The following is a 23,997-nucleotide window of genomic DNA, read 5'->3' on the forward strand; positions in this document are numbered from 1 at the left end:
TCCCAACGAAGACAAGACCGCTGCCAATACTCCTTCTCCCATCCATACCCCCCGCCAGGTTGATGTCGAGTCCGCAAAGGCCGAGTTCGCAGCTCTTCGTCGTTCTTTGTCCAGAGCTAGGTGAGCACTCAATTTCAACACTTCATCTAGCCCCGCATCTTCTGCCAACAGCATCGTGCCGACCGATCGTCGTCCCCTCCCTCGGTTTGAATAACCCATGTCACTGATTTATTTTATCAGCTCCCTTCACCGAGTCCAGAGTGGCCAAAAGGATGTAGAGGCCGCAGATGAAGACGATTTCGACCTCAGGCAGTTTCTTGTATGTTTTAACACCTCCCATTATTCCCTTTGTCTCATGGGCACCATTTTTCAGCGCACGACCTCAGCCAAATCCCAGGCGGCAGGCATTAAAGGAAAACACGTCGGAGTCCAGTGGTCCGATCTCACCGTCATTGGCTCAGGAGGTATTCGCCTTCACATTCGCCGCTTCCCAGACGCCGTCATGGAATTTTTCATGTTTCCTCTCATGCTCACTCTCAACTACCTGCCTCATCGCTTCAATCCGTTCATGCCTGCCCCCAAGCCCATTTTGAAGGATTTCAATGGGATTGCCAAACCCGGCGAGATGATCCTCGTCCTTGGCCGACCAGGAAGCGGGTGCTCAACCTTCCTCAAGACCATTGCTGGCAATCGAAAAGAGTATTTGGAGATTCAAGGCGATGTCAATTACTCTGGGATGGAGGCCAACCACTTTCTCAGGCACTATAAAGGGGAGACCGTATACAATCCCGAAGGTAACGCTAATCGCTGCCTAACCTGGGTCATTGTATTCTGATCGAATCATTATCTCCAGATGATATTCATTATGCTACATTGACAGTTGGCCAGACCATCCGCTTCGCCCTGTCCACCAAAACACCTGGCAAGCGACTACCTGACGTTTCCAAAAGCGGATTTGTCAATCAGGTCGAGGATCTTCTCCTTCGCATGCTTAACATCTCTCACACAAAGAATACTCTCGTTGGCAATGAGTTTGTTCGAGGCGTAAGTGGTGGTGAGCGAAAGCGTGTCAGTATTGCCGAGATGATGGCCACCGGCGCTTGTGAGCGAATTCTTCATACAAGTACCCCAACCCAGCATGCAACTGAGATCCACTTCCAGGTATTGTCTCTTACGATAATTCAACTCGCGGTCTCGACGCCTCCACGGCCCTTGACTACGCAAAATCTTTACGCATCATGACCGACATATTCGAGATGACCACTTTTGTGTCCTTATACCAAGCTGGAGAAGGCATATACCACCAGTTCGACAAAGTTTTGGTTATTGACGAGGGTCGCCAAGTTTATTTCGGACCTACAACAGAGGCTCGCGAGTACTTCGTTAATATGGGTTGGCAAGATTATCCACGACAGACAACAGCCGATTACCTCACCGGATGGTGCGTTTTTGCTGCCTTTGTGTTACTCGGTGTGATCCCATAGTACCTTTTCCTATCTAGCACCGATCCCAATGAAAGAAAGTACGGCCAAGGTCGTAGCGCCGAGAATGTGCCAAGCACCGCGGATGCTATGGCAGAGTACTACCTTCAGAGTCAAACTTACCAAGATGTCCTTAAGGATGTTGCCCAGTGGAAGGAACGAGTCGAGCGCGAAAATCCCGTTGAAGAATTTCGAATGGCTGTCAGAGAATCAAAGGGCAGAGGGGCAAGAGCTCAAAGTGCTTACAGCGTCAGCTTCCTTGCCCAAATATGGGCCATTGCCGTGCGGCAAGTGCAATTGATGTGAGCCTTGCTAATCCCAGTGCCGCCCCCGAGATTCCGCTAAATCTGACATCTCATAACAACAGTATCCAAGACCGGTTCACGCTGTTCACGGGCATGGGTACTGCAATTGGCGTGTCTCTCATCACTGGATCGCTTTTCCTTAACCTCCCGCAAACGTCTTCCGGAGCGTTCTCACGTGGCGGTGCCCTCTTCATTGCGTTAGTCCACATCCTCATCCTCGAAGCCAAGGGCTCACGCATAGATTGCTAGGTTACTGTTTAACTCATTCAATGCTTTCGCCGAACTGCCTACCCAAATGATGGGACGACCAATCCTTCACAAGCAAGTTGGATACACACTCTTCAGACCCTCGGCCTACAGCCTCGGAACCGTGATTGCAGATATGCCTTTCGGTAGGAATTGTACCTATCTTAGTGATTTCCAAGTTTTGAAACATCTCCCCTTAGGTGCATTCAAGATCCTAGTGTTCTGTACCATCATTTACCTGTATGTTGAAATCCTCCGTTCTCATTGACGAATGTTCTCTGTGCTGATCATGCTCTTTCAGCATGTGCCACTTTGTGCGAGACGCCGGGCATTTCTTCACATTTTACCTCATAATCTTATTCTCCTTCTGGGCCCTGGGTGCATTTTTCCGGCTGTTGGGCACGATAACACTGGATTACAACGTTGCAGCTCGTCTAGCCGCTTTCCTCATCACCACTATGATTGTTTGTGAGTGCTCCTCAATCAGGCCATGAACATCATATCATTCATTCGACCTTCCTGTAGACTCTGGCTATCTTATCCCCGTTTACGCCATGAAGCGCTGGCTGTTCTGGATTTACTACATCAACCCAGTCAACTACGGTTTCTCCGCTCTTCTGATCAATGAATTCAAAGATCTTCAGCTTCTGTGTGAAGGCAAAAGCATTGTTCCCCACAATGTGGCCGGCGACAATTCCTATGGTACCAGCGTTGGCGCGTATCAAGTGTGCACTCTACCTGGAGCCAAACCCGGCCAGCAGTACGTAGCCGGCGCCGACTACATCAACAGCGGTAAGCCTATTTTTTTTTCTTTTTTTAACTGAAAAACCCAAGCTTATCCTGATGACCACAGCTTTTCAGATCAAGACGGGTGAACTCTGGCGCGACTTTGGCATCTTGATTGTCTTTTTTATCTTCTTTCAGCTCTTCCACATGTACGAACAAGAGGCCACTCAGAGTGCGGCCATCCCCGCTATCACTGTGTTTGAACGCGAGAATGCTGAACGAAAGAGGCTGAATGAACGTCTCCAAGAGAGAAAGGAGGCGGCAAAACGTGGGGAATTTGAGCAGGGCCTGAAGGGGCTAATTAGAACCCGAAAACCGTTTACATGGGAGAGGTTGAGCTACAGCGTCCCTGTTGCTGGCGGGCAGAAAAAACTTTTGAACGAGGTCTACGGATATGTTTTGGTGGGTACTAAACATTCTCACAAACTTGGCCCGAACTCATTGATACGCCTTTGCTTATCGTCGGCAGCCGGGCACACTCACTGCCCTCATGGGTGCTAGCGGGGCTGGTAAAACCACACTTCTAGACGTACTGGCAATGCGTAAAACAATTGGAGTCGTCACTGGCGATCTCCTCATTGCGGGTCGGCCTCTTGGCATTGAGTTTCAGCGGGGGACGGCCTATTGCGAGCAACTAGATGGTTTGTCCTGAGTCTTTTGTGCTGCGCTTGGTATCATCTACTGACTGTTGTCGCTTCATATGAATAGTTCATGAAAGTACTGCCACCGTCCGCGAAGCGCTCCGCTTCTCTGCGTACTTGCGGCAACCTTACGACGTCTCACAGGAAGACAAAGACGCGTATGTGGAAGAGATAATCGAGCTCCTTGAATTGCAGGACCTTGCGGATGCCATGATAGGTTTTCCGGGCTTCGGATTGAACGTTGAAGCAAGGAAGCGTCTTACCATTGGTGTGGAGCTTGCCGCCAAGCCTCAGTTGTTACTTTTCCTTGACGAGCCAACCTCTGGTCTTGATGGACAATCCGCTTTCAACATTGTGCGCTTCTTGCGCAAATTGGCCGCTGCAGGACAAGCGATACTCTGCACTATTCATCAACCGAATTCTGTTTTGTTCGAGCATTTCGACCGCTTGTTGCTGTTGCAGCGAGGCGGTGAAACTGTTTACTTTGGTGGAATTGGGAAAGACAGTCGGGTCCTTGTGGACTACTTTGCTCGCAATGGTGCCACTTGTCCCCCTGGGGTCAATCGTAAGCGATTTCCGTTGTGCCTTGTAGTCATTGTGCTGAAACTTTTTCTATAGCGGCGGAATTTATGCTCGACGCTATAGGTAGTGGAACACAGAAACGGATTGGGCCTCGTGACTGGGCCGAAGTACGTCAACATTCCGTGTGTAACATCGTTATCTTACCAATTCATCACCCTTTTAGATTTATCTCGATTCACCTGAGTTCGAGGAGAATAAGCGAATGGTCGCTACTATCAATGCTGAGAGTACTGCCAGTCCGTCGGAAGATGATCCATTGGTTTCTCGTACGGAGTACGCTACGCCTTGGTTGTACCAACTCAAGATTGTCACACTGCGCACTTTCCGTTCGTTCTGGCGTCAAGCTGATTATGGTTTCACGTGCGTACGCCCCATAAGCATGAGTACGTGGATTTGACGATATCCCTTCCAGACGGTTGTTCTCGCACGGGATCATTGCGCTTCTTGTTGGATTGACGTTCATAAACTTGAGCCATAACTACGCGTCCTTGCAGTATCGTGTCTTCGTGATGTTCTTCGTCACGGTAAGAATCCAATTCCCAGATATACCATCCCACCACTCTAACAAAGATTTCCATAGATTTTACCTGCCATCATTATATCCCAAGTTGAGGTGAGTGGTTTCGAATTATAGGAAATCTTTACGTTGAACTTGGAAATAGCCGATGTTCATCATGGGACGTCAAACGTTTATTCGCGAAGCGTCGTCTAAAATGTACACACAACCCATATTCGCCATTGGTCAACTTATGTCAGAAATGCCATACTCCATCCTCTGTGCTGTAGTTTATTTCCTCCTCTATTACTACCCCACGCATATGCGATTCGCATCCGACCGTGCCGGCTATGCTTTCTTCATGGTATTCGTGGCGGAAATCTATTCTGTGACTTTGTGAGTGCTCAGAGCTAACGATTAGTGACCTGCCGTCGCTTATTTTGGCGTTTAGGGGACAAGCAGTTGCTTCTATCACACCGAGCATTCAGGTTGCCGCGCTACTCAACCCTTTCCTGTTGGTTCTGTTCGGTCTCTTCTGTGGTGTCACCATCACAAAACCGAACATGCCAAAATTCTGGCGATCTTGGATGTATCAAGTGAGTGCACGTTGCCTATGAGCTACGCCAGCGCTGACTTTCACAACAGCTGGATCCTTTCACTCGCGTTATTTCCGGGCTTATGAGCACGGAAATGCACAACCTCAAAGTTCGATGTGATCAGCGCGAATTCTCCATCTTTAATCCACCAGCTGGAGAGCAATGTGGTTCCTATGCACAGGCATTCGTGAATTCAGCTGGCGGTTATATCAACAACCTCAACGCCACCTCCGGGTGCGAATATTGTCCCTACAGTGTTGGCGACGAGTACTACACCCCATTAAACATTTCGTTCGAGCATCGATGGAGGGATATAGGGATTTTCGTAGGTTTCGTTGGTTTCAATGTCATTCTCGTATGTAGATTGGTCACCGCATCTCTAAGCTGACTCTTACTGAAGTGCTCCCCATTTCAGACCCTCGTAGCGTCCAAGCTCTTCCGTTTCGCGAAGCGGTGATCCTTTTACGATTCTCTGAGCCAATTAGTACCTTCATCCACTCGTAATTGCTCAGTTCCACAAAGATCCCCTTCACGTTTTCATCGCTCGTCATGGTCTGGATTTGTTCATAATGTGCATCACGAAGCATCGGTTATGTCTACACGTAAAGCACCACGTCAACCGAGATAGATTAATTATCAAAGCGTCGAGCCACTCTTTTTAGTTTCCTCGGAACTGAGAGCAATAAGCTGGGATTAATTCCACCAGCCTCTAGCTAATATTACGAAGTCATAGAGGCTGGAGTCATTGAAAAAGTGGGCGAAGGATGCCAGATGACGTAGTAGTCGGGTAAGGAAGGTTGCTGACAAGGGGCCAGAGGGCCGGTGGGCAGATCAGTTGCTAAATGTGAATGACCGCTGTTCAGAGATAAACGGAGGTGGGGATCAGTGGCAGTGGTAGTAGTGATATGGACTTGTACTTCCCTCTCCCCAACATGACTCACGTTATGAAACTAAGTATGCGCTAGTTGCCGGGAGTCACTTTTGGATGCCCGCATGTTTGAACACGCCATTTTGCTATCCGCGTCTTTACTACGCATCTAGTCGTGCCCCGTGATATATATTTCTTGGACCGCCTAAGCTATGGGGGTCCCAAAATTATGGGATGTACGTGGCACACGTTCCTGCAGACTCGAACACAATTCAATGCAGTCATCTCCATAGCTGATCAAGGATACGGCTGAGACGCGTTCCTTAATGCATCTAGCTGTGGTGGATGGGTTCGAAAAGAATATCAATGGGAAACGTGGGTACCGGATTGGTATTGACGCGAGGTTTGTGTTGTCTTCACAGTCATCGTACTTATCCAGTGGTTCAAAGCCATAGCGGTGCTTTTCCATGAATTTTTCCCGTCACAGTATCTGGTTCTTTCATGCAAAGAATAGCCGAGAAGGAGAAAATCCAGAACTCAGACTGGTGTTCTTTCGTCTTGCCAAACTCCTGGCTCAGCCCATCCTACCATTGTTTGTATTCGATGGGGGACGCAGGCCCGCGTGGAAGCGCAACAAAGAGATATCCCGGAAGCCTCACTGGATGGTACAAGGCGTCAAAGATATGATTTTAGCTTTTGGATTTGAGTGGAAACAGGTTCGTGAGCTGGGCAACAAGAACTGTGAAGTGCAGTCTCCAATCAAGGAGAGTAGACGCTGACGCAATGCCGCGCCAGGCACCTGGAGAAGCGGAAGCAGAACTAGCCTACCTCAATCAAATCGGAGAAATTGACGCCGTTTTGTCGGACGATGTAGACAACTTTTTGTTTGGGGCTAAGATCGTGATCCGAAAGTACGTTACCCGCGTGCGTAAGATATAGCAGTGAGAGAACGTTCGTCTACCTTTTTTCCATTCGCAGCCCCGGGAGAGGCCTCACGGGCAATCTGAGCAATCCTGCTCTTAATTCTCAAGGGAAGGACGATGGGCACCATGTACGGATATTCAATGCGGATGTTCTCGCGAACGATCCAAATCTTCGATTAACAAGAGCTGGCTTTGTCCTTATTGGACTCATGTAAGCATTGATTCATTGCACAAGCGGTGTCCTGTTTAATGATCATGTATTTATCAAGGAGCGGGGGAGATTATGAACAGGTCTTACCATCATTAAAGCGTTTTTATTGAAGCTCATATCAATATCTTAGGATCGTTTGGAAGGATCAGCTGTGGATGGCTGCGGCGTTGACACGGCGCATGCCCTAGCAAAATGCGGATTTGGAGATTCTCTTTTGGACGCCTTTGCATCCCTCACACCCGTGAAATTCCAGGCATTTCTTGACACTTGGAGAGAGGATCTTCGCATGGAGCTTCGTACCAATTCTCAAGGCTTCCTTAAGACTAAAAAGACTGCTCTATCGACCAAGATCCCAGACACATTCCCAAACCTGGATGTCTTGACGGCATACGCTTCACCTGTCACCTCGGAATCTACCTCAAATGGCCGCCCAGCGCCAGATCGATGGTGCCGTGAGCACAGCCTTGCCCGACTCGCGACTTTCTGTGAGAGTAAATTCGAGTGGGGAACTAAAACACAGATTCAAAAGCGCTTCGCTAGCCTCCTCTGGGGAGGGGCCCTCATTCGCATCATTCGACGAGCAGCCTTGGATCTTGATAATGGCGTTAGGGAATCGGGACGACGTTTGGTATTATTTGAAACATCCCAACCAGAGACTCCAAAAACTCCCGTCAAATCCGGGGCCAAAAGGGACAGCGGTCACAGAGGCGACAGCACTGTCGAAACACCATCTAAAGTAGTTGCGGCCTGCCTCTCTGAGCTGGCGCTGACCTCGCCTCAGCGATCACGCGTTGTGGACCATGGCACCAAGGGCAGCGATTATTTCATCAGAGGGATCACTGGAAGTACCGCTGATCACCCGTCGACGGACTATATGCTGGAATATCGAGTAGAAATTAATCCAGCGCAGCTCATTGCCTTGACCCTCTCTGGCATCCGAGGAGACAGAGAGGATATGGAAGACGATAATCTTCTCAGCAGTACTGATGCAAGTCCCAGTATGAATCACAAATCGCCCCGGCGCACAGCCAAGGGGCTTCGTTTCTGGGTTCCCGCCTCCATGCTAGAATTGGTGGAACCCGACTTGGTAGCAATCTATAAGGCTTCCCAAGCCCAGAAGGCTGCCAAAAAGAAGTCAGGGAAAAAGTGTGGTGTGCGCAGCAAATCCTCGGAATCAGCTAGCCGGACATCTGCCCCTTTTGATTCGGAAGACTCATTGGACGGTCGGCTAGCGACAATGCCAAATTCAAAGGCAGCTTTTCACCGCAATCTATCTCCGATCTTGAGCGACGATGATACAGGAGTAAAAGCAGCGTCTCGGTCACCTTCCGACGTGCTTGATAATCCCTTTGACATAACATCTACGAATGTCCCGAAACCCTTGGTGCGTCGAGGCCCTTCGTCTACGAGTTCAGTCATTACTCGTGGGATTATAGCTTCAATCGCCCACATAACATCTTCCGAGAATCAATTTAAGGCATCTTCTCAGGCTCGATGCCCGTGGGACAAATTTTTCTCCGACGACGAGCCCCTGTCCGGGTCGCAAACCAAATCTCATCTCGTTACATCCCCGCGGAAAGTTTCCGGAAGTGAATCACGCGATGCGAAGCCGTGGGACTCCGGGGCCATTTCCGGCAACCCCAAACACGCTGGACCTCGCGCTGCCTCACGAAAGTGTAGGGTACCAAAAAACTCCCGAAATGTTATTAAGCAACCGCATAATAACAAAGACCAAAGGCGACTGCCTGTAGGACTGGATCCACTATCGGATTCTTCCGCAAGCGAGACTCATGACCCGGACGTTCGGGCAGACTCTCCGTCCCCGTCGCATCAAATGGGACGGCAAGATAGGATACGCTTGATTCCTGCGTCGGCGCAGATTCGATCAGCGTCTACGACTTCGAGGCAACGCGTAACAGTTGTGGAGATTATCGATATCAGTAGCAATTCGGATTCCGAACCGCGATCTCTCAAACCGTCGTCGCCGTCGATCAATCAGCCCGTTCCACCCGGATCACCCGGCTCTCGGAAGGGTGGTCCAAGTAGACAGACAACACTTCCTCCATCTTGGGTTCGAGAGACTGCCAATGGGACATCTTCACTAGTTACTCGTCCGGAACAACGCCCATCGAGGGCAAAGGCAACAACGAGCACATCTAACGGAATCATCGACCTCTCAAGTCCTTAATTGGAAAACCTGAGTTTGATGGCCTCGGCCTCGTGGCGGGATTTTGGATTAGATGCAGGACATCATGGAAGGAGGTCAATCTCTATATATGGACGTGCTTTCTTGCTTCTGAACAACCCTATTCGCTTCCGTCCGCATGAGAGCGGCATTCTAATTAACGACAGCCACAAAATCGTCATTCGCAATCCATAGATCCCAATAACTACAATTCAAGATGAGAGGGGTATGATCAACCAACCACAACACAGGAATGTTGCCACAAAAACTAGCCGCGCGGTCGGTCAATGGGATTCCTTTACACCTCCACACTAGGCTTCTTATTGTCGCCCAAGTCAGCGGCGGAGTATGAGCGTGGAGGATGGTGAACCTCAATCCCACTCAGGTTACCAGTAGGCCCTTTGTAGTGAAGACGCCCACCAAAGATGTACCAGACGCTAAATAATGGCACAAGATAGTCAAAAGCGAAGCTGAACCAAAAGTCGCCATAACGCACAAAGAGGATATGATGACAGCACCAGTGATGACCGACGCATAGTTGAAGTTGTCCTTTGTGATCGGAAGAACGGTGGGAAGAGACAGAATGACGGTTACAAACGAGACCCATCTAGAAGAAGCATTTTATAAATGTCAAACAAAGGACCGGCACAATGACGCACAAGATGCAGTTGACATTAACCAACCAACCAAGCCAACCTTCTCCGAGATAGAATGGGCCAGGTGTGAAGTTTACTTCAGGATGATTGCGAAAGATACGACGACAAGCAATAGGGATGATGTACGAAGTGTCCAGCGCTGAAATAAGATATACCCGGTGGGTCAATGGGGTGGACAACGAGAAAACACCAAAGTTGGGCTCACCGACGGCAGTGAGGGCGAATATGGCAGCTGCTGCCGTTGAACTCACGAGATCCAGCAAGCCCGGAAGAGCGGATAGAAAAACAGTCAGCCAAACAGCAAAGATAGGTGTCTTGGTTGTCTGGTTCATCCTTCCGAAAAAGCCCTTGTCGGGAAAACCATTGTCTCGTGAGAAAGCATAGAACTGCAATAAGAATTGAGCGCGAGTATCCGTGTCAAACATGCAGTGATCGATAACAGTCAAGACAAGGACAAACCGTTCTCGAACAAGCTTGAAGGGCAGTTTGAACGACGAAGAACGCCGTAAGGCATACGAATGCCCAGAGAAAGAGGGTCCCAGACTTGCCGATTCGTATCCACATGATTTGTATGAACGCAAGACCTGTTGGGCCTGGCAAATCTTCGAGGGGTCCAGAGCAGAGAACGAGAGCGATATTGAGGAGCCAGCCGAAGATACCAGTACCGATGACTGCAACAAAGATGGCCGTAGGCGCTGCAACAGCCGCGCGCCGAACTTCCTCGCTGCCAGATGAATGACAGCTGGTCGATATTGGTTTAATCCGATTCGGTGTACTCACGAAATGTGTGCCGTCGCATCTAAAGCGATTCCCCATGCGTTAACTTAACCATAGGACAGAAATGGGGCTATCACGCTGACACACCATAATCCTACATGTCGGAGAACCGAATTATAGTCAACTCCCTAACATTTTCATCAAATCCCGGTTCGCTCACAGTCATCTTGGAGAGGATCAGTTATCTTTCGGGCTACCACAGAACAAGTAGATGCTCTCACAGTCCACTGCACACTCAACAACCCAAACAAAAAGGCGATTCCGTCATTCCACTTACTAACACCCCCATTCGAACTGGTACCATTGATGATTCCCTCGGAGCCAAATACGTACGCGGCTGAGTGCATATTGTTTGCTCCAGTGCATGCGAGCAGGACGATGGTGATGAGAATGGTAGCACCAAGGTTGATGAAGACGAAACCTTTAGTGAAACGGGCGAGGTATTTGGTCGCAACCGAGTTGAGAATTCCGTGCTAACCAGCAGACAAAATGGATGGATGAACTCCGGGAAAGGAACGAATAGAAGACGTACTAGAATAAGCAACGCGACGAAAAGGGAGACGATCTTTCCTGGTGTGACGGTGTAGTTACCATCTTTAGCGACGACAACAGCTGCCCAGATCCTGTCGAGGCGGGCCATCAAGCGGTCTATTACTCAAAGGGAAAACGCAACGCTCACATCTGGGACAAGCCGAACTCCGTAGACGATACACCCGCGACTTGGCCCTGCATAGATAAAGGGCCTTTGTAAGCAAGTTACCAGGCCGTATGGTGCAATGTGTGGTGTACCAGCATATTCAGCCATCCAACGATCCAACCAACGAGTGCCCGGTGCTTCGGTGGAACCTACAGTATCGCATCCGAAATTTAGCACACGGCCGAACGAATACGATTTTCACGCACTAAGCGAGCAGAAGCGGTATAGAGTCCGCCCGCGGTTGGGAACGCACTGACTGTAGAACAAATTTGAAAAAAAAAAGTTTGTATTATTGCGGGGAATGCTGTATCGGGAAAGCTGAGCACCTAATTCTGCAATTGACGTGCCAAGCGTAAAACACATGAATCCTCCAATTAGCCAGCACCATCTAACAGTTTGGAAAAGAGGGTATGAAGTGCATGAGAATGAACATTGTTGATCTTTAAACACACTGTGCTGCTGCCGGACCTCCTAAGGTGAGTGGAGTGTTGAATGTCATGGCGATCGATGAGCACACGCCCATGATGCTAAGATCGGAGAAGGTGGTTATTGTTGAATATTGTACTTTTTCATGGGCGGCGTTACCTGAAGGCGAAGGAGATGGTATCCAAATTTGTGAACTCCCGCTTGAATGATGGCTAGTGTGCATTGGGAATGGTCATGAGCGTTGCATTCCCAAAAAATGTGTTGGGGAGAAAAAAACGGCGAGCGGAGAGGGATGACTTACGACATAACCGACAGCTCTGAGAGCATCATCGTCGTCCAAATTAGCACGATTTGTGAGGATGCGGGGGTGCGGGGTAGATGGTGCCATGGTGTTCAGGGGGAGAAGCTAGAGGTCGACTATTATTCGACGGTTATAGTGTACAACCGGGAGGAGAAATTAAGGATAATCGTTTTGTTAGCCCGATAAGCAAACAGCCGCACCCATATATTGTATATACCGTGCCACTGGCGCCCGTACTCTCTGCAATGCACCTTGACTAGGCGTCGCCCATAATCATATATCCGCAGATAGTCCAAGGCCACCAGTTATGATGACCAACTGACTGCTATTTTCAAATTCCAGGTAAATTCCGTATATCAAAAATCGCCAGAATCACCGTGGGAAGAACCTTTGCCTCGAGTGCGTTAAACTTAAAATTACATGATCGGATTGCTCTCAATCGGCCTTCTGGTTTGACAAAGCCTCGGCAAGTACGTGATACATGAACTCCGTCTGCTCAGGCCACTCCAACATCCCTGGCCGTTGTTCCCTCAGCGAATCCACCTCCTGTGTGATGATGTCCGCCTTCGGCTCTGTGCCGTTTAATTCACCCAATGGAGAGTTTTCAGGAGGTGGTGCAGACGGGTCCAATTGATCACCCGTGCGATCAAGCAGTCCATTTGCTCGAAGCACAGACGAGATGGCAATAAATGTGCCTGTGCGACCGATTCCAGCACTGCAGTGCGCCAGGATGGGCGTTATCGATGATAAGACCTCTGACGACGACGGTGCCGATGATATTGGCAATGAGGCCGTGTCAACGACACTGTTCCCACTCGATGAGGTGATGACAAAGATGCCCTATTGGCCTTGTTTACTTCTTTTGCAAGGTGGATGATCGGCCCTGCGGTATTCGGCAACCCATGATCTGGCCAGCCGTCAAAATGGAAGTGCTCCACAATACTTCTAAAGTCAGCTCCGTCAGGATTATTGCTGGCAGATGATGCGTTCGGTGGGACAAGTCGGACTGGAAGCGTCCTCTGGATCAATTGGGCGTCCTCTGAGGTTTCCCTAGACAGAAGCGTCACTTCAATCGTCGGTGGAGTCTTAAAGTGTTCATTGTTCCGGTTGGTGGAGTGAATCAGAATTCATCCCCAGGTTTATTAGGAATATAAGGATGCGCATTCCGTTCCATATCTACCGTAATCATTCTGATTCGTTGATGGGGAGGCGTGAGCGGCGTACAAAGCGCAAAGAACGAATACATAGTGGACGGCAGTGGTACCTGCATAAAGAACATCCAATCCCAAATTTCCAAAAATTCAGAAGAAGGTTTAATGTACGAAATTGAGACGCACCTGCGTAGCAAGACACCACATTCCGCCAGCACGCTCGCTGACCTAATTCCCGTTGAAGTAAACCTGCTCTCCGCTGGATGGGCCACTATTGACCATACAACACCCGCGATCGTATGGTTCTATGGTGAAATACCTATTTAGCGCGATATTCCTCTGCCTCATCGATCTAAGGACGTAGAATGTAAGCACGAATAGGAGGCTTCATGCAGATTCGAGCGATTACCTCATGTTCAGAATGCCTATGCGAGATCACCTGTGTCCTATACTGCACTCTCTTATCTTCCCTATGTTTCAGCTTCCTCAACACAGAAATACGGTGTTGCTCGTCCTCTTGAGCCACTCAGGCAGGTTATCGGCTCCCATACCGATGGAAAGGCGGCGTTATGGGGGTTGTATTTCGATTGATGAGTGTGAGGTCCTCAAGATCGGCAAATACCAACAATGGGGTTAAAAGGCTGGCGAACTCGCTAATAAAACAGGAGGCCACTGGCCAGAGGACTCGATCGGGGTGGATACAACTCCAGTTGACTAATTATGCTTGTTACGTATTGTGTAGGTTGGGTTATACTCACCGCTCGCCTGATTCCCCCTACTCCGTAGCGGGTCCTACCAATCTTTGCGACGCGAAAACCCTATGGCCGTGCAAGTGGTCCTGTATCATTGCCAATACCCTGGGTTCCCAATGCCTCCTTACTTGCAGCCGAACTTGCCCCCACTTTCGTGTGCCGCCTCCCATACCTTATGTAACGTTCTCCCGTCATGTTCAACTCTTCTTTTCTCCATCCCTATCTCAGTCCAGAAAACACTCCTCTCACACGTATGCTAGCTCACGCACAGAGCGAGAACTTCCTAGGAAACGTCCAACCCGCCTTGCTATCATATCGCAGCTTTGCCAGCGCTAACGGCCAGAGCTTGCGTGGCTCTTGGGTCTCCGTGAATCAACTCGCGGCTCCTTACACTACGTGGAGGGAGCAAGGTGTAAGTGTTCCTTCACTAACTTCAACATCTATCTTTATCTCGAACATAAGCATGGTCAATTCGACCAAATACCTGCTCCATCTGGGAATGCCAAATACTGCTCCTGAGGCAGTGAGGCGTTCGCGGGCCAAATGTTCGGGTTAATTAGTCGCAAAAACGCGAGAGAAAGCGGGTGATCGTTCACTGGACAGAGCGTGTGTAAACTCGTACGGATGGTGATGGTACTTATAGGATGTGATTGAGATCGTTGACAAGGAATATGGTATATTTGAGCGACTCCAACGCGCCTATATCAGGGTTCAGCACCCAATGTTCCGTGAGAATCGCGCACCCGGCCCCCATGCTTCAACGTCAGCGACGCTTTACAAAGTGGGTAAGGTTTGCATCTGGTTCATCAGTAGCTGACGAAGGGGTAGGTGTAGAAACGGAGCACAGTGCTATAGTCTCAACTCAGGAAGCCACGGCACCATCGATCTATGCCGACCACCCCGAGTGGGATCCTGAATCTCACTTTCGTCGGGCCATACCCTCCACTGCCGTACAGAGGGAGTTCCAATACTGGATGGACATCAATGCATGACTCTCCAGGTCACCATGTAGTTGCCCCCGACTGCATGGTGTTACACTAGCCCTGTGGTTCTGACCAAGCGTTATGGGGATCGGTGCATTGCGGCGTTTTACGCACTACAGCTGCCTGCTTCCAACAGACTTTTGATGCGAACAAACCGTGGATTGCATTTATCGATCATGAGGAGAGTGGGGTGTCTCATATTCATGTTTGCCTCCAAGTGAGCATCCTGTGCAATTAGCGTTGGATCATTTAATGGGTAGCCCCTTGCATTAGTGCGCAGCACCAATGGATCTCGCCACAGAAATCCGCATGCCCAATTCCAACATGCGCATTACGCTGCACTTCGGACTATTTGAAATCAGAACACCAGAAACATGTGTATTTTCGGTGGGTGTCCGACGCAAGAGTCTGTGGGCTCGTTCTGATCAAGCTTCAAACGAAATTGTTTTCTTTTCAATCAAAAGAATGACAAAAACAGGGTCGCCCCCCGAAAACGTGACGGAATGCCATCGTTAGTAGGTGCGGTGAATGACACAGACGATCAAGAAGGATGGGGATAAGGACCGTGAGGGGAGCCCTAAAAAAAGACGGAACACGAATGTATTTCGGAGTTATCTACCTGTAGCTACACTTCCTCATTTCTGACACGTTTGATGCAAATGGTAGGTTTGCGAACGAAGGCAGTATGAGCAGCGGGTACTTTCCCCGTCAGGCAGCGTCCACCAGTTATTCAATCCAAGATCCTTGCGTTACGCGTTACCGGTTGTTGGTCGTGCCAGTACAGTACCTTACTCCTACCTGAATCACCAGACATACTGCATCTCGTACCTCCTGATGATTATTCGGACTGCTCCCTCGTCGCGTGGAAATAACGTGGGTTCTCTCAATGGGTCTTTGAGACAATAACTACAACAGTGTTCGCCTCGAGGGGGGCAGTTTCGAGCAAGGACAGCAGTGACTCGCACCTTTATCTAATGTTAATCCCCAGACACCGATATAGGATACTGGTGCGAATTCTACGCCCGAGCAGTCACAAATGTCAACATCTGATGCCAACCTCCATTTAACAGTGTGTTCTACAACACACAAAATCTTGTACCTCCATTAAATAACAAATTGTTGGCCGCCCATGAGATTCCTGTTAGTGCCGAATGCGCGGAGTAAGATAAATATATATGCTGGGAATGCTGAGCTACACTGGTTGATAAAGGCACGATGATCCAACCCTGTCCAATAACGAAGTTTTGGATGAAATGAGGTGCGGTTGATCGTGTGACATCAAGCCATGCACGGTATGGCGCGTGGGCTCTGAATCAATCATCTTCAGTCCCACACATTTTGAGAGTATCAGAACGGGGTGCCGGAAAATCTCAGGCCAGAGATAAAGTTAAGCCACTCCAACAAAGCCAGCCTTCGGCTGTGTCCTGTCTTGTTACCATCTATCCCCTGTATGTTCCCCGCGTGCTGCCAGATGGTCAACCTCTGGTGATGAGTCATTGTTGTTCGAGCAGTTTCACCATACGAAGTGGATCATTTAGTCTTTCAGGACGGGTGCCACATGCCCGATTCGTTTTCGCTCTGTCGTTGATGACATCAGAGAGTGTTCGTCAGATATAGGAGTAATTGGCAAAGGATTTTCTGACAATGTAGTGCGAGAGGACGCCAGAAAGCAAGAGGCTAGTCAATTTGAATGAGAGAAAGGCTCGGTGGAGCGCGCCCGAGCTTTATAGTATAAGCCAACAGATGAGGAGGCCATACCATGAGTTAAAATGACAGACAAAGAGAATGGGGGATGTGCCACTTGCGGAAGTGGTCGTCCACAGTGAGCGGTAGACGCCACCAATGTGAGGCGAGTGAAGACACTCTGGGTGAGGTTTGCTTCCGACACGACGTCATGCTAAGGATGGGGCAGGTAGTGTTAGGTACGACAGCACAACTTGCTCATTCAACAGTGCCATTGACAGGCCACTTGCAATCTCACATTTCTCATACTATTGCTGAAATTCCTGTAAGCCGGGCGAGGTACCGACAGGACACTATATGATGAGGCTGTTGTGAGTGAAGGCAATCTGAATGTCGCTGGGCGAGGTTTGCTTCTGACGCGACGTCACGTCAAGCGCTCTGAAGCCACCGAATGAAGAGGCCAGAAAGTGTTTAGTCGTAGCCTGGTTGAAATGCAAGTGATTGACAGACGAAGACTAGGGGCCTGCCACTTGTATAAGTGGTCACTCACAGCGAGAGTGAGACGTAGACGCCACGGATGTGAGGCACGCGAAATATTGTCGCTGGGCGAGAAGGCCAGTGATCTTAAATCAAGCCTCACTATCTAGTGTCCGTGCCCAGGTGATAACTGATAGGCTGCGGCATATTTTGTGACTACGATAGTTTTGGAAGGTACAAGTTGAGCTACGGCAAGTAGCACTACGAGCATGAGGACGGCGTGAAGTGAACACACAGGCACCCGAGCCACGGTGCAGAAATTACCAATTCGGCCACCATGCAGTGCTATGCACGATGCATCACAGGCAGGCGGATCGGGTCCATGTAGACGGGCCAGGCCTCCAGCACTTTTCAGGCGCGCTTCGCTGCGTTGCGCGTCGATTTCCTCGGATCCCTGCCGACAGATGGATGATGTGAGTTCAGCGTTCGATAGTCTCAGCTCAACTGGCATTTCACTTGTGGTGTGCTGAGCTGGGCTTAGCGTCGGAAGCTGCGTATCTCAGCAATTCCAAAAACGCCCGGTTGCAAAAGGGCCTGACTCGGCTTACGTACTGTACACACATGTCGTCATGTTCAAGAAACCTTTACATGTCAAACCTTCCGCTCCCATAAAGAGCTCTGAGTGCCGCCGTCTGAGGGCAGAAATTGTCTCTAAGTATATCACGGGGGCTGGTGGAGATGCCTCAGACCAGAGTCTCCAACTAGTGCCAGATGGTTTGCGATCCTCCAGATTCTCAGTGCTCTCTCGTGACCACTTCGGTGTTCTCTACACCTCCTCGGACAATATACCATTATGGTTTACCCTCGAGAAGAGCAACGACTTGATTCCTACCCGTGTGTTTGTTTGATGATACCAATTTCTAGCCTGACCTTCATCTCGCAGTCTACACCCTCTGGAAATTCGAGATTCTCCCCATCTTGACAACTCCCCCAACGGCTATCGAAAAGATTCTGGGTGGTGCAGACCTGATGATACCAGGAATTATTGAAAACCACGAAGATGGGAACATCCCGAGCATCCCTCTGAATGGTTTTGTGGCTGTCGCGCCAGCGCGTTCAAGAGTACCCCTGGCCATAGGCCGCATGGCGATCAATACGGACGAGGTCAGGCGGGAATCCAAAGGCAAAGCCGTCTATATTCTTCACACCCATAAAGACTCGTTGTGGGGTTTGGGACCTGATAACGCTGTTCTTCTCTCAGCTCCAAGAATTGACGGAGTCGAGGTGCATTCAAGTTCGGGTATGTCGGATCGTGCCCCTGCCCCTGAACGGAACATCGCTGTCAACATGGAAGACCTATCAGTCGAGGAACAAAATCTCCCGTCCAATGGGACAGCCCCTGAGGTCGAACAGATAACACCCGAAGGTAATTAGTTGTCGAGTAATAACGTCGGCCGATAGCATGAATGACCCGCTGACGTTGTGTGCAGAGGCAGACGCAATATTACGCACAGCGCTCGTCCAGGCAATCACAACAATTTCGAAATCATCTACTGTCCATTTCCCTATCTCATCATCTGCATTCTATTCCACTCATATCCTTCCTTCCCGCCCTGCGCCTCCTCTGAGCGATCAATCTTCTGCACCGCCGGACCTAATCCGACGCTCGTCATTCAAGAAGCTCACCAGGTTCCTCCAGCATGCAGAGAAAATATCGCTCTTGAAACTCAAAGATATGAAAGGAAACCTCAACGTGGTGAGCTTAAATGCGAACCACCCCGACGTTCTGGCACACAGGCCATATCGCACTATAGCTGATGCAGAAGCGCAGGAAGCACGAGAAGAGAAGGCGGCGAAGGAGGAAGCCGAAAGAGTACAACCCATGATCATCGAGGAGTTGTTCAAACCCGCAGGACCAACACGGGATTTTGTCGAGAAGGCCTCGGAACGAACAGATGGCCTGTATACCACCGGGGATCTCAAGACATTCATAGACACATACATCGCGGCAAATGGGCTAATCCATCCTCGCGAACGCGGCTACGTCACAGTAGACGTAGTGCTTCGTGAAATCCTCCTCAACAAGAACGAAGATGCAGAGTTCCTGAAGCGAGAAGAGTTAGTTCCTAGGCTGAAAAATGCAATGCAAAAATGGCACTCTGTTAAGGTCCCTGGGGAGGAGCCAAGATTGAGGTCTGTCCTTGGTCATCTTGCCCCTTCCTTGTCGGTTGACTTGCGCCTAGGAAAGGAGAGCTCAAACCGATTGTAGTGATGACGAAATTGAGATCCGGGAGAAAAGCATGCACGCTCATCACTGGCTTCGAAACATACTTGATCCCTCCCGAATTTCTCACTGAAGAGTTACGCAAATCATGCGCAGGTGCGACATCAGGTGAGACAAGACATTACCCCAGAATTTCTCAACTATTAAATCTGGATCTACGATAGTAACAGAATTACCTGGGAAGGCAGGGAAAGAGGTAATGGTACAAGGCAAGCATATCAACATGGTGATGGAGACGCTGATTAGTCGCGGTGTACCGAAAAGGTGTATAGAGGTGCGTGACACGATGAAGTCCAAGAAGTAAAACTGCATTTCCCTTTATTACGCAAAATGTATGCCGTTCTCATGAAATGCATGAAGCAGCCTGGGTAGTTGGTACTTAGATAATGTTTGCCTTCTGGACACAACAACGACTTACTTTAAGAGGTCATTGATATCCATTTTTGCGGGACGTTGTTCTCTGAAGCCTGACTCTTCTAATATCCCTTCCACTCTCGTCTTAAAATCAATCGACTGGTCAACCGTCTGGAACGCCCATTTAGTAATGGAAGGTGCAAGGGAGTCCCAGTGCAGACCCTACCTTATCGTTCTGCGAACACCACGTTTTATAATTTGCCTCCAACATGGAATACACGCCTTTCGCTCGGAGATTGGCATGCACAGTCCTATTCCGCCGACTAAAGAGTAGTCTCGTCAGCCCGTCGAACTCCTCGAAGCGTATAGGCGGCGGTGGGTCTAGCGGTACGATTCGGACAACCGAACTCTCCACTTGGGGAGGTGGCCGAAAGTTATCCTTTCCCACTTTCATGATATGGTCGATTTTGGCGTAGAGCTGCGCATTGGCACTTAGACGGCCCCAAAATTTGTCACCCGGCCGGGCCACGAGTCGGAGAGCAAACTCTCTCTGGAACATTAGGATTGCGCACCGAAAGATGGGTCGATGAGAGAGTAGGCGGAAAACCAAGGGTGACGATATCTGCGCCGGTATCAGCTGGAGGACCGTAATAAGCGCCGAAACAATGGACCTTGTAAGGGGTATTGCTTATGCAAACATCGAAGTACGGTAACTGAGCCTTCACAAAGTCACCGATCATAACATTGAGTTTTTTCTGTTCTGGTCTGGGGACATAAATGGACAGATGCCATACGAGGGTGGAGAGGAAACTACGCACTTCCCTTGGACACGCTTCACGAGTTCAGCAGCCATGCGGGGGTCCAGCTCGATTGCCGTACATTGCTTTGCACGCTCCAAAATCCGTACAGTGAGGTTACCAGTACCAGGCCCTACTTCAAGAACAATATCTGTGGGTCGAAGGTTTGCCTTGTCAACGATACTAAAGAAAAAGTTAGGCATGCTTTGAGTTGCATTTTCATACGCACCCTTGGGCCACTCGAGGATTCTTCAATATGTGCTGCCCAAATTTTTCCACGTTGAACAAGGGGTTGGCAGTACCCACATTTCCTGAGCCTGAAGATTTTGGTTTGGCAGACGGTGCGTGAAAACGCGAAAACTTCTCTGATGTTGCTCGAGGCATTGCCGATGTTAAATGTATGAGCAGAACCGTCACTGGATCGCGACGCCAAATTCGGCAAAGCCCCCGTTTGCAACCCGTCGACACTATGAACGGTTTTGGTGCGCGTGCCGCCCCCAAGAAAGGTAAGATAGGGCCATTGTCTTCATTTACTGCTAATGTAAGCGGCGGATAGGCGAGAACTTTGAGTTGAGGGCCGATCTTAACAGCGAGTATCGGGACCGCAGAAAAGATGCTATTAAGCGCGTTATAGCAAACATGACCGTTGGGAAAGACGTCTCGGGGTTATTTCCAGACGTTCTAAAGAACATGCAGACGGAAGATCTCGAACAGAAGAAGCTCGTCTACTTGTATTTGATGAACTACGCCAAAACTCAACCAGAGCTGGTGATTTTGGCCGTCAATACCTTCGTGAAGGTGCGCGCAACAACTATTGCTTCGGTGCATGGCACGCTTACCACTTCCTCAGGATTCAGACGATCCGAACCCCCTTGTACGAGCATTGGCTATACGGACAATGGGTTGCCTACGAGCCGAAAAGATAATCGACTATCTGTCTGATCCTTTGCATAAGGCCTTGAAAGACGAGAACCCTTATGTCAGGAAGACTGCGGCGCTATGTGTGGCCAAATTATATGACATCAAACCTGACTTGGCTATCGATGGAGGGTTTCTTGAGATGCTGCAAGAGCTCATTGCGGATAGTAATCCGATGGTGCGTGATAGTTCTTAGATCAAGGTCACGAATCTAATTCTTTCCCCACACTCAGGTAGTTTCCAATGCCGTTACCGCCCTCAGTGACATACATTCTAGCGCCAGTGCGCAGATCAGTGAGGGTGTTGCCCCCGACTCGCGTGCCATGTTCATCATCAATTCTGCTGTGCTGACTAAACTTTTGATTGCTCTTAACGAATGCTCGGAATGGGGGAGAGTAGCCATCCTCAATTGCCTGGCAAAGTATAAAGCACAGGATGACAAAGAGAGCGAACACATCTGCGAGCGAGTGATGCCCCAATTCCAACACGCGAATGGTAGCGTAGTCTTGACTGCGGTTCGCGTAAGATGCTTAGTTTTCTCTCCGTTCGATTCCGTACTGAGCTTGGAAATAGGCAGTAATGGTACACATGCGTATGGTGACGAGAGAGGATCTGATCAGTCAATTAGTCAGGAAGATGGCACCTCCGCTAGGTTTGTCCGCAAATTGCATGTTTGTTGCCACGTAATGACTCTGCTCGTCCAGTCACGCTTGTTTCAGCAGAGCACGAAGTGCAATGGGTAGCTCTTCGGAATATCAATCTACTCCTTCAAAAACGTTCCGACATTCTGCAAAATGAGATGCGCGTATTTTTTTGCAAATACAACGATCCCCCGTATATTAAAGTCGAAAAGCTTGACATCATGATTCGGCTTGCTCAAGAGAAGACCGTTGACACTCTACTCAGCGAACTCAAAGAGTGACGCACGTTCCCTTACCTTGGGATAGCGTTCATACTAACTGTTCCTCTAGGTATGCCTCAGAAGTTGACGTAGACTTTGTTCGGAAGTCGGTGAGAGCAATCGGGCAATGTGCCATCAAGATTGACACATCCGCTGAGCGATGCGTCAATGTTCTCCTTGACTTGATCGGCACACGAGTGAGTTATGTGGTGCAAGAAGCAGTGGTGGTGATGAAGGTAAGGGACCGATGCGGTCCATGCCAAGTGCTCATTCTCGAGACAGGATATCTTTCGGAAATATCCTAACAGCTATGAAGCCGTAATTCCAACGCTGTGCGGCAATCTAGAGGAGTTGGACGAACCGGAGGCCAAGGCGTCGCTCATCTGGATCATTGGGGAATATGCAGACAAGATAGATAATGCAGATGAACTTTTGGGAATTTTCGTTGACGGTTTTATTGATGAATCGTATCAGGTATCGTAGTCCCACATCATTTCACTGCCTATGCTGACGCAAACACCTATCTTCAGGTTCAATTACAGACATTGACGGCTGTAGTCAAATTGTTCCTCAAGAAACCTGACAATGCACAAGGGCTAGTTCAGCGGATCCTTGAGACGGCAACGAAGGATTGCGAAAGTGCGGACGTCAGAGATAGGGCCTATATTTATTGGAGGTTGTTATCGACGGACCCTGGCGCAGCAAAAGTAATCAACAGTCTTGAGGCCATAAAGACCGTTTACTAACCCCACAGGATTCTTACTAGGCCGTCGTACTTGCTTCGAAACCCCCGATAACGCTTCCCCGCACAACCGTCTCGTCAGTGGTGCTTGAGGAATTGCTTGGAGAAATCGGTTCATTAGCTAGTGTGTACCACAAACCCGCGGAGACGTTTGTGGGAAGAGGCCGCATAGGTGCTGATGCGTTGCGGCGAACTTCTGAGTACGGATCTTGCCCATGAGTCACGCGGAGGTTGTAACTGACCGTCATCCCATCCAGTTTGGAGGACGAGATGTCTTCCCGAGAGAAAGCGCTCAAAACTCTGGTGGCCGGCCAACAGGCCGAGAATCTGCTGGACTTCGATGAACCTGACAGCGACAGTGCAAACGCTTCACTAAGTGGTATTGCGGCAACCCAACGAACGCTACCACTGACAACCGCAGCTACAACGAGCATACTAACGTCCGCCAATCCACTTGACGAACTGGTATCTATTTTTGGGAATACCAACATCTCTGCCCCCTCTAACGTACTTCCGACAACGTTGTCATCACCTATGTCTCCGTCAACCAATTCCAATACTTCGATAGGTTTATTTGGTCCCCCGTTACAAACCCCATCACAATCTTCTAAGCCGATTGGGAAGCCGCAAGAAGACTTATTGGGGTTATTCTAGGTGGATACATCTCGTTACCCCACCTCTGGGTCCTGTTTGTCGATTACAAAGAACGATAATGCTTGGGCTTGATTGACGGTCATCCGAATTCCAGCTGAATTATCACATCACTCTATATACGTGG

The 23,997-nt window shown here is 49.4% G+C and overlaps 7 protein-coding genes across 7 annotated transcripts; 5 read left to right on the top strand and 2 right to left on the bottom strand.

The window, feature by feature from the left end:
* Positions 1-217: 217 nt before the first annotated feature.
* Positions 218-5,521, top strand: EI90DRAFT_2918930 (ABC-2 type transporter-domain-containing protein; the record flags this gene model as incomplete). Its single annotated transcript, XM_039054672.1, has 20 exons — positions 218-319; positions 374-794; positions 854-1,102; positions 1,162-1,441; positions 1,502-1,783; positions 1,849-1,983; positions 2,036-2,178; positions 2,233-2,272; positions 2,334-2,500; positions 2,558-2,824; positions 2,886-3,220; positions 3,288-3,459; positions 3,527-4,024; positions 4,078-4,148; positions 4,205-4,401; positions 4,454-4,565; positions 4,622-4,654; positions 4,704-4,933; positions 4,989-5,133; positions 5,183-5,521. 20 exons carry the CDS (start codon positions 218-220, stop codon positions 5,519-5,521), a joined length of 4,218 nt encoding a protein of 1,405 aa, XP_038916412.1.
* Positions 5,522-6,107: 586 nt separating this feature from the next.
* On the top strand, positions 6,108-9,625 carry EI90DRAFT_893605 (uncharacterized protein). Its single transcript, XM_039068201.1, has 7 exons — positions 6,108-6,237; positions 6,295-6,404; positions 6,489-6,742; positions 6,810-6,912; positions 6,980-7,135; positions 7,194-7,215; positions 7,266-9,625. The coding sequence occupies exons 1-7, from the start codon at positions 6,214-6,216 to the stop codon at positions 9,321-9,323; spliced, it is 2,727 nt and encodes a 908-aa protein (XP_038916413.1). The 5' UTR covers positions 6,108-6,213; the 3' UTR covers positions 9,324-9,625.
* Positions 9,619-12,264, bottom strand: EI90DRAFT_2919389 (APC amino acid permease; the record flags this gene model as incomplete). The annotated part of the gene is made up of 15 exons (XM_039054709.1): positions 9,619-9,757; positions 9,817-9,927; positions 9,980-10,115; positions 10,182-10,362; positions 10,436-10,700; positions 10,757-10,775; positions 10,959-11,226; positions 11,286-11,376; positions 11,433-11,479; positions 11,543-11,599; positions 11,657-11,706; positions 11,777-11,838; positions 11,903-11,977; positions 12,036-12,088; positions 12,178-12,264. 15 exons carry the CDS (start codon positions 12,262-12,264, stop codon positions 9,619-9,621), a joined length of 1,641 nt encoding a protein of 546 aa, XP_038916414.1.
* Positions 12,265-14,148: 1,884 nt separating this feature from the next.
* On the top strand, positions 14,149-15,072 carry EI90DRAFT_3016010 (uncharacterized protein; the record flags this gene model as incomplete). Its single annotated transcript, XM_039056949.1, has 4 exons — positions 14,149-14,234; positions 14,309-14,492; positions 14,724-14,865; positions 14,894-15,072. The coding sequence occupies 4 exons, from the start codon at positions 14,149-14,151 to the stop codon at positions 15,070-15,072; spliced, it is 591 nt and encodes a 196-aa protein (XP_038916415.1).
* A 2,744-nt stretch (positions 15,073-17,816) lies between these two features.
* EI90DRAFT_3055688 (uncharacterized protein) lies at positions 17,817-19,994 on the top strand. Its single transcript, XM_039060166.1, has 6 exons — positions 17,817-18,117; positions 18,167-18,649; positions 18,714-19,416; positions 19,467-19,615; positions 19,672-19,870; positions 19,925-19,994. The coding sequence occupies exons 1-5, from the start codon at positions 17,853-17,855 to the stop codon at positions 19,809-19,811; spliced, it is 1,740 nt and encodes a 579-aa protein (XP_038916416.1). The 5' UTR covers positions 17,817-17,852; the 3' UTR covers positions 19,812-19,870; positions 19,925-19,994.
* EI90DRAFT_3055690 (rRNA adenine dimethylase) lies at positions 19,672-21,087 on the bottom strand. Its single transcript, XM_039060167.1, has 6 exons — positions 20,888-21,087; positions 20,680-20,841; positions 20,533-20,626; positions 20,088-20,483; positions 19,926-20,032; positions 19,672-19,871 (listed from the first exon to the last, which is right to left on the bottom strand). Exons 1-6 carry the CDS (start codon positions 21,040-21,042, stop codon positions 19,829-19,831), a joined length of 957 nt encoding a protein of 318 aa, XP_038916417.1. The 5' UTR covers positions 21,043-21,087; the 3' UTR covers positions 19,672-19,828.
* A 40-nt stretch (positions 21,088-21,127) lies between these two features.
* On the top strand, positions 21,128-23,873 carry EI90DRAFT_2919180 (adaptin N terminal region-domain-containing protein; the record flags this gene model as incomplete). The annotated part of the gene is made up of 11 exons (XM_039054695.1): positions 21,128-21,164; positions 21,215-21,456; positions 21,509-21,754; positions 21,810-22,097; positions 22,150-22,228; positions 22,281-22,494; positions 22,548-22,713; positions 22,760-22,951; positions 23,008-23,184; positions 23,244-23,419; positions 23,477-23,873. 11 exons carry the CDS (start codon positions 21,128-21,130, stop codon positions 23,871-23,873), a joined length of 2,214 nt encoding a protein of 737 aa, XP_038916418.1.
* Positions 23,874-23,997: the final 124 nt, after the last annotated feature.

This window comes from Cantharellus anzutake, assembly GCF_015039405.1.
Source record: "Cantharellus anzutake strain C23 chromosome Unknown EI90scaffold_21, whole genome shotgun sequence".
Lineage (NCBI taxonomy): Eukaryota > Fungi > Basidiomycota > Agaricomycetes > Cantharellales > Hydnaceae > Cantharellus > Cantharellus anzutake.

Excerpts from the sequence above, each read along its gene's own strand:
- EI90DRAFT_3055690 (XM_039060167.1), bottom strand. The coding sequence starts at position 21,042 with ATGCCTCGAGCAACATCAGAGAAGTTTTCGCGTTTTCACGCACCGTCT. Across the intron at positions 20,484-20,532 it reads TAAGCAATACCCCTTACAAG|ATATCGTCACCCTTGGTTTT; the intron begins GTCCATTGTTTC and ends ATACCGGCGCAG. Across the intron at positions 19,872-19,925 it reads GATATCAATGACCTCTTAAA|GCTGCTTCATGCATTTCATG; the intron begins GTAAGTCGTTGT and ends CCAACTACCCAG.
- EI90DRAFT_893605 (XM_039068201.1), top strand. The coding sequence starts at position 6,214 with ATGGGGGTCCCAAAATTATGGGAT. Across the intron at positions 6,238-6,294 it reads GGGTCCCAAAATTATGGGAT|CTGATCAAGGATACGGCTGA; the intron begins GTACGTGGCACA and ends TCATCTCCATAG. Across the intron at positions 6,743-6,809 it reads TGAGCTGGGCAACAAGAACT|CGGAAGCAGAACTAGCCTAC; the intron begins GTGAAGTGCAGT and ends CACCTGGAGAAG.
- EI90DRAFT_3055688 (XM_039060166.1), top strand. The coding sequence starts at position 17,853 with ATGTTCAAGAAACCTTTACATGTCAAACCTTCCGCTCCCATAAAGAGC. Across the intron at positions 18,118-18,166 it reads CAACGACTTGATTCCTACCC|TCTACACCCTCTGGAAATTC; the intron begins GTGTGTTTGTTT and ends TTCATCTCGCAG. Across the intron at positions 19,616-19,671 it reads ATGCGCAGGTGCGACATCAG|TAACAGAATTACCTGGGAAG; the intron begins GTGAGACAAGAC and ends GATCTACGATAG.